This window comes from Peromyscus eremicus, chromosome 17, assembly GCF_949786415.1.
Source record: "Peromyscus eremicus chromosome 17, PerEre_H2_v1, whole genome shotgun sequence".
Taxonomy (NCBI): domain Eukaryota; kingdom Metazoa; phylum Chordata; class Mammalia; order Rodentia; family Cricetidae; genus Peromyscus; species Peromyscus eremicus.
Window position 1 is genome coordinate 56,904,547 of NC_081433.1, and position 10,833 is coordinate 56,915,379.

A 10,833-nucleotide genomic window follows, 5' to 3' on the forward strand; every position below is an offset into this window, starting at 1 on the left:
TCTAGCAATTATTTTTCCTCTAGTTACATACACACTCGTCAGTTACTAAAAAACTAGAATTTTGCTTAGAGGAAAAAGGAAAAGGTAACAATGCAAGAAAATGGAAACACATTTTTAAGCTACATTTTCTATTTTTTGTTGAAAGTTTTATGCATACCTATAATGTGTTTTCATCAATTCCATTCCCTTTCCCTACCCTTCAATTCCTTCCCAAGCATCCATCTCATTCCCATATCCACTTCATGCATTTTTCAAACTTCTCAGTCTACTTAGTGCTGTAAGATAATCCATTGGAGAGTCAAGAGCCTAAATATTTGCTGGATTAAAATAAATACCTAAATACTCATGAATTAGTTCACTTCTCAAAAATCATCAAAAAAGCTTCTTTTACAGTTGGTAGTGGCTAATACAGAAAATCATGACTGGTCAAAGTACAGAGAATACAAGACTGTGGGTTGCTCAGGCCTAAACAAACTACATTTCTTTTCATGTTTTAGCTCATTTAAACTGTGGTCTCTATAAAGTTGGGGTTTCTATAGCTATCACTATCTTTATTTTTCCAATCTCCAGCAATGATCACTATTTATTAAATCTCAGATTTCTCTTATTCATCACACATGCTATCAAAGTGGCTTTTATTCTTATTGTTTCCACTGGTGAAAGAGATAGAAAGGTTAGACATATTATAACCAGCATGGGATTTCTAAAGCAGAATGGAAACATTTATGCTATGCCTCTAATCCTAAGACAATATGTCCTCTATTGGAGGTTAGTGGAACTATCACTTACTATTAAAATGACATTTCTTGTTTTGTTATTAAAACCCAATAGTTAAGATATAAGGTATGTTGTTACATCTCATGAATGAGAAGATATGGGTAGATACAATGACTTTCTTCAATCCAGAAAACAAATGTTGATTACTACTAGCAACATTCTGTAGTCATGTATTGTTCAACACCAGACAACGTCTACTAACAACCTATGTCTTGTTTAGAAATCCTCACTCATGTGACATGGGCAGGCACAAAAACTTTCAAAAAATTTCTTAATAATACAAGCCCACTACCTAAATGAGGCATGGCACAGGTAGTATTTGTTCCTTAAACTGTTTTACCTAGGCAAAAGTACTTCATTGAAAGACTTACAACCATATTTTAATGTAATTATGACACTTTACAGAAAATATGTTAAATATTTGGTATTCATACTTCTAGGCCAGCATGGACTGTAGATCAAAAGTGTGTCTTGAAAAAATGTATGGGGTAAATGAGGTGCAGGGGAAGAAGCAAGTGCCAGTGAGCTGATATCATTTTCTTAGAACAAATAAAATATGTAAATTATTTAAAATTTTTTCTCAATCAGCAAATAATAGAATTGTAACACACTCAAAGCATGTTTCATGGTTATTATTTCCACCATCTCCTCATGCTCTGCTACCTTTGTTTCGCTTGCAGCTTCCCAGACAATATTCTGTTGCTGTTTATGCCACATGTCCTTTTGCCTACTCTCCATCCTTTTCCTCATATATTATTTCCCACTTTTGGTCTCCTTTCTAGAACTACAGATTTTAGCTACAATTACACCTTTTAAAATATATACACATATATATTGTAGGCTATAATCCATATAAAAGGGAGAATGTGTGATCCTCTTTTCTTTCTGAAATTGGGATACCTGACAACACATAGTGCCTATAGATTAATTCAACTAGTTTTCCACTTCATCAAAGGGTATCAATAATACTTAATGTCTGTATTTTGAATAGGGTGTATTTTACTATGATCATAGAAATTTTAACACTAAGGGTCTTTAGCTTTTCAACATCTGTCCAGTGTCTTATATTTAAAGATGTGGATAGAGGTAGTTGGATACAAATGAAAACAGTCATAGTTTCAGAGGTGAGATTATTGTAGCTCAGAAATATTAATGTATATTCTGAACATAGTATGAACCATTGACTTATAGATGCTTGAATTGAAACTATCTATATATTATTGAAAGCCTGATTTGTGTTTACTTCTCAACTATTTTAAAAGGCAACCAAGGATTATAAAAAGTCAAAACATAACATGTGATTCAGAATTCCATCTCATGAGTCTCTCAGAAGATCCAGACCTGCAGCCCATACTCTTTGGACTGTTCCTGTCCATATACCTGGTCACAGTGCTTGGGAACCTGCTCATCATTCTGGCTGTCACTAATGACTCCCACCTCCATACACCTATGTACTTTTTCCTTGCCAACCTCTCCTTTGTTGACATCAGTTTTATCTCTACCACAATCCCAAAGTTGATTGTGAATATTCAGACACACAGTGAAGTCATCACTTGTGTAGGCTGCCTGACACAGATGTCTTTTTTTATATTGTTTCTAGTTATGGATGACATGCTTTTGACTGCCATGGCCTATGACAGGTATGTGGCCATCTGTCACCCCCTTCATTATCCAGTCATTATGAAACCTCGCTTCTGTGTTTTCTTAGTTTTGGTATCTTACTTTATTAGCTTTGTTGGCTCCCAGGTGCATAATTTGATTATCTTACAATCTACCTACTTCAATAGCATAGAAATTTCTAATTTCTTTTGTCATCCTTCTCAAGTTCTTAATATTTCCTGTTCTGATACTTTTACGAAAAACTTAGTGACATATTTTGTTGGTGCTATATTTGGTTTTCTTCCAGTGTCAGGAATCTTTTTTTCCTACTACAAAATATTTTCCTCCATTATGAAGATCTCTTCATCAGGTGGACAGTATAAAGCCTTCTCTACCTGTGGGTCTCACCTGTCTGTTGTCTTCTTATTTTATGGAACAGGCATTTGGGAGTATCTTGGTTCAGCTCTGTCACACTCTCCCAGCAAAGGCATCATGGCCACATTAATGTATACTGTCATCACCCCTATGCTGAATCCCTTCATCTATAGCCTGAGGAACAGGGATTTTGTTAGTGCTTTGAAGAGAGTCTATAGGAAGAAAGTTTAAACTTAGTCATTGTGTCTTCATTTGGGAAATAAGTTAGGATATACTCGAACATTTAATATTTAAAACTCTATTTAAATCCACCCTTGTGTTTTTCCAGATACTTGGAATGCTAGTAAATGTTACAAATTGAATGTGATTTTTAAAAATATACTTATAGTAACCCTAAAAGGTAAAACACATATCTTCCCCTTATAGCCCTCACTCCTTTGAATGTTCTATGGGTTAGTTGATTCTCTTTGAAACATATTTAACCTCTTGAAGTGTTATGTATTTGAACTGTTGAAACCTAACTATTTTCAGTAGAATAATTAGATTTTCTGCAACTTCTATATATTCTAAATTCCTCCATGGCTATTCAAACATTTCATGAACAACATCACTTTTTCCTAATGATATTAAATAAGTAATTATATTTCATAGTTTCTCAGAAAGGTTACCACATTTAAGTTTTCCCAATAATCTAACCATGTTAACCAATATTTGTTGCTCATTATGTTATTTCTTCTCTTTGTAGACCTTTTAATTTTTTCCCGAATCTAAAACTTTCAATAATCTCTACCTTGATGCTTCCTGACCATTAGGAGCAGGAGTTGTACTTTAGACACATCCACAGGAATTAGTCTCCCATGATTATTTGACCTCTGCATTTTGACAACTGGTTTTCTTTTACAGTCCCAAATTTTCATGTGAGTAATTGATAAGGTAGTCCAACAGACTCCCCAAACAATATAGACTATTACAATCACCCTTAGTTACCTCTTAGCTTCACAATAACACACCAATCAGTGTGGATCTGTACTCTTTTTTAGAATTAAATGCAGTTCTCCTACAGTCCAATTCCTAATAGAATTCCATATGAAGTGTACAATCTCTCTATATTCATTCCTACTTTTTCTTTTTCCAATTATTCATCAAGATATTCTGTTCTTCTCTTTCTAAATTATGTGAAGTCTCCTTTGTCTCCCTCTACAAAGTTTCCTACATTCCTCATTCAAACTAAATTCTACCCTTTTATAATAAGTTTACCACAGCAATAACCCAACTCCACATTTTTACTATTAGTTCCTACCTTATTACTGTCACCAAGTCAATACCATAGACATCTTAAGGATTATAGGATTTATTTATCCTGTGCCTTTAGAGAACACACTGCATCAAGTAAAGTAATGAATGGAAGAGTTGTTCCATGCTGGGTAGAAGGTCTGTGTAGCTGTCAATATTCATATATTGGATGGTTAGAAAACAGAGAGTGGGATCAGAAGTAAAACTGACATCCAAACCTCAAAGGCTCATGTTGGAGAATAATCCTTTTCTACACTATGAAGAAAGGTTACTTAGATTGGTTGAACAAAAAGCTGAACAGCCAGTAGCTAGGCAGAATTTTTTGATCGGAAAAAATGCTGGGATGAAGAAGTTGGAGTCACGAGCCAGACATGGAGGAAGCAGGAAAGTAACATGTGCAGTACAGAGTAAAGGTAATAAAGCTGTGTGGCAGAGAGCAAATTAACAGAAATGGGTTAATTTAAGTAATAAGAGCTAGTTAGAAACAAACCTATCGGCCAAACTTTCATAATTAATAAAAAGACTCCATGTGGTTATTTGGAAGCTGGCAGGTGGAAGAGAATAGTCTGCCTATATATGGCACCAAACATCTGGCCACTTATATTTACATAAGGCCCAAGAAAGCTTTAAAAAAGTGCAGAACACAGAATCAAATGCAGCTTCCTGTTGACCATGGTCTCTCAGGTAGGCTTGCGTTAGTGGCACACAGAGGCATGGTTCTTTTAAGAGAGACCCTGCTACAAAGCACTTAAATGGGGTTTATGAGCACTGGGCAGGATGCTATTTGGTAGCATAAGACTAGGTAGAAACACTTACAGCAGCACAGACACAGAAACTCCTGAGACCTGGGGCAGTAAACATGGCTGTTGTTGGTATCTCCACCATGAGGCTAGGCTCTCAGGGAACTGAGGTGGGCACAGCCAGCCACCAGCACTCCATGAGTTAAGCTGCATGGTAGTTTAAGATTTAGCTCATGCAGACATAAAAGGTTGCAGATACATAGTAAAACAGGTTAAGATGAAAAAAAAAACTTCTAAATAGGTTACAGGGTGTTTAACAATGTGCACAGGCTTAAGAAAGAAAAAGAAAAAGAATATAGACAGTTGTAAAAATAGTTCAAAAATAATACAGTAAAGTCTTAAAAAAGAGTAAAGTAATAATAAAAAGAACAAGCCATGTAGAGATGGAAATATACAAGGAGTCTGCATCTTCTATGTTATTGCGCTAACTTTGAATTTTTTTAGTGCTGATAAACAAATGACAGCTGCTGAGAGACATAGGATTGTGAAAGGGACTACTGAAATAAACCAACTTAGATGCTTTAAGAATGCATAAACTTTAAAATGGAACTCAAAAAATGTATTGCTTCAGGGAAGAGATTGTGCTTTTGTTTCCATAGGAACTAAAAGGCTGTGGATTCATTCAAGGTTGATAGAGATCAGATTTGATCAGGGAAGACCCCCTGAAAATCCTAGTTACAGACATAAAGAAACAAACCTGAAATAACTATAAGACAGGTGACATATATTTTACCTGCTCAAACATAAAACAGAAAATAACCTTTGGCTGGCCTGTTGTTCACAATGCACAGTCCATACTTGTGTTAATGCAGATATGTATGCTACCTGTGAAAGTTTATGTTTTTTCAGAGCAGGGGACCAGACACTAATGAAAATGGTTGGCCCACATGATCCAGCCTCTCAGAGTGCCCCTGTTACAGTTTTCTCAGGGTTCTTCATCCAGAACAGCTTCAAGGTTGCTGGCTGTGATGGTCCAGTCTCACATCCTATTCTAGCCAGTACTTAACCATTATTCTAATTTTCTCAGGGTCCCCTGAAGATTCCAATGCACCCAGACAACAGGAATCTGTCTAGAGGACACAATGCTCACTTTCTCAAAAGATGGGGAGTGTACTTTTTGATCATTCAGTGGTTTATGGATGTTAGTCATTGTTTGGGGGACTGGTAAGCTTTGCCAAGATAAGGCAGGACAGTCCTTCAAAATTCCTGCTTCACAGAAGAATCTGTCAGATATTCTATGCCTGTAGGCTGAAGATTGGATACCCCAATATTGCAGAGGGATATTGGATGACTGTCCAGGCAGCCAGATGTCTGTCATTTCTATAAACTTGGAAGTAGCTTGTACTGCATTTCCTGTTTACTCAGGTAATATTATATCCTTCTAGGGTCTTTGATGGAATTGAAAACTAGATAGTTATAGTTGTAGTTTTCCTTCAATATGATAGAAGATAAATTAGGTACAAAACTTTGGACTCACCAAGAGAGGATAGATAATGGAGTATTTTCTCCAAATATGAAAAGTGCAGTTGGACTGGACATTGTGAATATGATTCTTGCTTGATGATTGTTCTTATTGTATATAGTTTCATTTGTTAAAGTTAATACCTTTCCTTTCTATTTTGATATCTGATAATTGTTTTTTTATTGTATATAGTTTTACTATGTTAGAGTTAAAAACATTGTTTATTTAGACAAAGAAGGGGAAATGCTGTGGAATAATCTTTTTTGTACACTGTGAAGACATGTGTCTCTGGTTTAATGAAAAGCTAAATGGTCAATATGTAGGCAGAATTTGGGGAGCAGAAAGAATGCTGGGATGAAGGCATAGTTGGGAGCCAGACACAGAGGAAGCAGGAAAGCTGCTTGGGTAGGACAATGTAATAAAGCCATGAGGCAGAAAGTAAATGAATAGAAATTAATTAATTTAAGTTATAAGAGCTAGTTAGAAAAAAGCCTATGCTATCAGCCAAGCTTTCATAATTAATAATAAGTTTCTATGTGGTTCTTTGGGAGCTGTCACCAGGACAAAAAAGCTTGCCTACAGGCTCACCTATGCTGGTATACATACACCTGTCAGATGTCATGCTTGCAAAGTTACACAACCTCCCTACTCAACACTACCAGATAGGTACAAATATTTCAAGCATGTGAGACTGTGTGAATCCTCTGTCCCAAACTCTTAATAGGTACAGAAAAATATAAATGTAATTAATATCAGTAAAGTGCTTGCTTAGAATGGATAGAAGTGCACAATTTTGTTACCAATATTTTGCCACAAGAAAACTGCACAAAAAATCAAATGAATCTGCAGAAACTCCTTTTTAAAAATACATTCTGGCCAGGCGGTGGTGGCGCACGCCTTTAATCCCAGCACTCGGGAGGCAGAGCCAGGCGGATCTCTGTGAGTTCGAGGCCAGCCTGGGCTACCAAGTGAGTTCCAGGAAAGGCGCAAAGCTACACAGAGAAACCCTGTCTCGAAAAACAAAACAAAACGAAACAAAAAATACATTCTGTGTTATTTTATAAACTAATTATTTTTATAGGGCTTTTTCATATATCAATCATTTTGGTATATATACCCACATCCTCCTCCTTCTTCTCTCCCATATTCTGATCCAATCCTTTCTTGCATTTGCATTTCCATCACTCCTCTTTCATATTACATGTGCCATGGGAGGTTGTCAGCTATACATAAACTTAAACATATATGAGAATAGGAAATCTTTTTTTTTTTTTTTTTTTTTTAATTTTTATTTTGCAATACAATTCAGTTCTACATATCAGCCACAGATTCCCTTGTTCTCCCCCCTCCCGCCCCCCTCACCTTCCCCCCAGCCCGCCCCCCATTCCAATCTCCTCCAGGGCAAAGCCTTCCCCACAGACTGAGATCAACCTGGTGGACTCAGTCCAGGTAGGTCCAGTCCCCTCCTCCCATGCTGAGCCAAGGGACCCTGCATAGGCCCCAGGTTTCAAACAGCCAACTCATGCAATGAGCACAGGACCCGGTCCCACTGCCTGGATGCCTCCCAAACAGATCAGGCCAATCAACTGTCTCACCCACTCAGAGGGCCTGATCCAGTTGGTGACCCCTCAGCCATTGGTTCATATTTCATGTGTTTCCGTTTGTTTGGCTATTTGTCTCTGTGCTTTATCCGACCTTGGTCTCAACAATTCTCTCTCATATAAACCCTCCTCATTCTCGCTAATTGGACTCCCAGAGATCCACCTGGGGCCTAGTCATGGATCTCTGCCTCCAGGTCCATCAGTAGTTGGATGAGGTTTCTAGCACGACAATTAGGGTGTTTGGCCATCCCATCACCAGAGTAGGTCAGTTCGGATTGTCGCTCGACCATTGCCAGCAGTCTGTTGTGGGGGTATCTTTGTGGATTTCTGTGGGCCTCTCTAGCACTTTGTTTCTTCCTATTCTCATGTGGTCTTCATTTACCATGGTCTGAGAATAGGAAATCTTAATTGAGAAAATGCCTCCACAAATTTGGCCTTTAGGTGAGTCTGTGGGGGTGATTTCTTGATTAATAGTTGATGCAAAAGTTTCCAGTAACCTGGAATACTGCCAGCTCTGAAAAGATGGACCTGGATGGCATATGAAAGCAGACTAAGTAAGCTATTAAGGGACAAGCCAGTAAGCAGTATTCCTCCATGACTTCTGCTTCAGTTCTTACCTACAGATTTGTGATGTGAGGTCCTTCCCTTACTTTCTTTTCATATTGAACTATAATAGTAAGCTCTACCTTTGAGTCATTGTGAAACCTCTACCATTGAGTCATTGTGTTTCATCACAGCAATAAAAATCTAACTAAAACAAATGTGTTCTACTATCTCTACAAGTGGATGTGCACTAATCTATGAGTATAATGATAAGTCCCCCAGACTAGCATTTTGACTCCTTTGAGGGTCAAATGACCCTTTCACAGGAGTAACCTAAACCATGAGAAAACAAATTTCAGATGGTCTTAGGAACTGAGACACCTCTCCTAGATAAGTCTCCAGGCAGGTCTGTGCATTTGCTGATGTGCCCATATATAAGTACCCTGCATGATGACATCGTTGAACCAACTCCATCATGTACACCCTGAACAAATACAGGTGTATGTGACAGGGTTGGTACCATAATGGACTTATGCAGACCAGTCACTCATGTGTAGTAGAGAGTAGCTAATGTGTTATCAAGGGTAAACACTTCAAGAATTATAATTACTGGGTAAACGTAAAATCATGTACTGCAAAATCATTAACTACTGCAAAAAAATCTGTACCATGGGAACTTAATCTGGATGCTGATCTGTCTTTTTATATTCAGCTGTAGTTGATGTGAATATGCCCCCATTGTGATGGTTAGAGGTATGTAAAAACAACAACACAGAGAATGGTAAGTCATAGGAAACTTTAGTGAACTCTATTGACTGAAGTATGTCATGTATCATCTTTTGTATTACCAAAGCTATTTTTATATATTATTTTACTAGAATACCATATTATGCCAATGTATCATGTAAAGGAGAAAGTCAAGAAAAGAAAATACAGTGAAATATTTTTACAGTATGTTTTTACCTCATTAATTACTTCATGAATTGGGAAACCCCAATGTGTTATTTGTTGTGAAGTTCTATCAGTTGAATCTATAATGCTGAACAAACTAAAACATCATTTTGATAGCAAGCATCTCAGCTTTGCTGCCAAGGATACCAACTATCTTAGAAGCAAAGCTGATAGGCTCAAGGAAGCCACACTTAACACTGATGGCAAGTACCACAAACAAAATGTATCATCCTGTAGTGGGTGGCTGTTTGAGCCATGACCTGAAGCAACACCCCTACTGAGGTAGCAGGTAGCTGATACACCTGCCTATGACCTTGAGGTACATGCCTCTGGGGTGTGGCCACTGGGGGACCCTTAAGACCTGTGATGCGTGTATGCTCCCTCTCTTCACTACATCGTGGTTTTGGATGCTGGTATGGACCAGAGAAGAGCTTGCCAGAGAACCGTATTGGACCATGCCTCACCATTCCAGGATCCTGCGACAAATTCCTCTATTCTCTCTTGTGAATTAACTCCCAAATAAATTCCTTTGATCATTAAACAGGTTCTGTGGATTGCTAGTGATATAATCCTATTAGCATCCATCAAAGTTTCACATTTGATGGCAGTCAAAATCACCAGAGCTATGACACCTCACACAATCGCTGCAGATTTACTGTTACCAGTGGTCAAAGAAATTATTTGAGTTATGATCAGAGATTAATTTGTTACACAATTGAGTGTAATTTCCTTATCTAACAACACTGTCTGCAGAAGAATAAGTGATGAGTTTGTTGATATTCTTGAGCAAGTAGTCCAAGAAATTATATCTGCTTCACTTCCAACATTTACTATCTAGTTTGATAAATCTACAGAAGTCACAAACTGTCCACAGTAACTGGTTTACATGAGGTATATTAATAATGGCAAATTAAAAACGTGTTTCCTTTTTGTAAACCTCTTGATAAACAACTATGGCATATAATGTATTTGACAGAGTTGATGCAATTAGAGAGAACATAAGGTCTCTTGAGAAAAGGTTTGCTGTGTTTGCACAGACAGTGCTCTGGATATGCTAGGTTGCCAATCTGGATTTCAATGTTTCATACTGAATCACCAAAGGTCATCAGAACTCACTATATGAGTCATTTGCAAATATTAGCATTGAAAACATTGCCACAAGAGTTACAAGAAGTAATAAAATGCATTTCAGGTTTAAGTTCTGTGAGAAATTATCCTTACAAAAATATTCAGTGTCACCCAATGGTATTCATCCTAGTTCAGCATTAACATAACTTTTTTATGTACAAATAATTTGTGAGAGTTTTCTGATGTGAAAGATTTTTCCATCATATACAGAGATTTTGCTTTAAATCATTAAACCCCCTTTTAAATTAAAATACTAAATTCAACTTACCTATTGTATAAAACTATACAAAATCTATATTATTTA

The 10,833-nt window shown here is 37.1% G+C and overlaps 1 protein-coding gene across 1 annotated transcript; it reads left to right on the top strand.

Moving 5' to 3' along the window:
* Positions 1-2,034: 2,034 nt before the first annotated feature.
* Positions 2,035-2,982, top strand: LOC131894467 (olfactory receptor 7E178-like). Its single transcript, XM_059244738.1, has one exon. The coding sequence runs from the start codon at positions 2,095-2,097 to the stop codon at positions 2,980-2,982; it is 888 nt and encodes a 295-aa protein (XP_059100721.1). The 5' UTR covers positions 2,035-2,094.
* Positions 2,983-10,833: the final 7,851 nt, after the last annotated feature.

What these genes read in the sequence shown, in the direction of transcription:
- LOC131894467 (XM_059244738.1), top strand. Translation starts at nt 2,095, where the DNA reads ATGAGTCTCTCAGAAGATCCAGACCTGCAGCCCATACTCTTTGGACTG.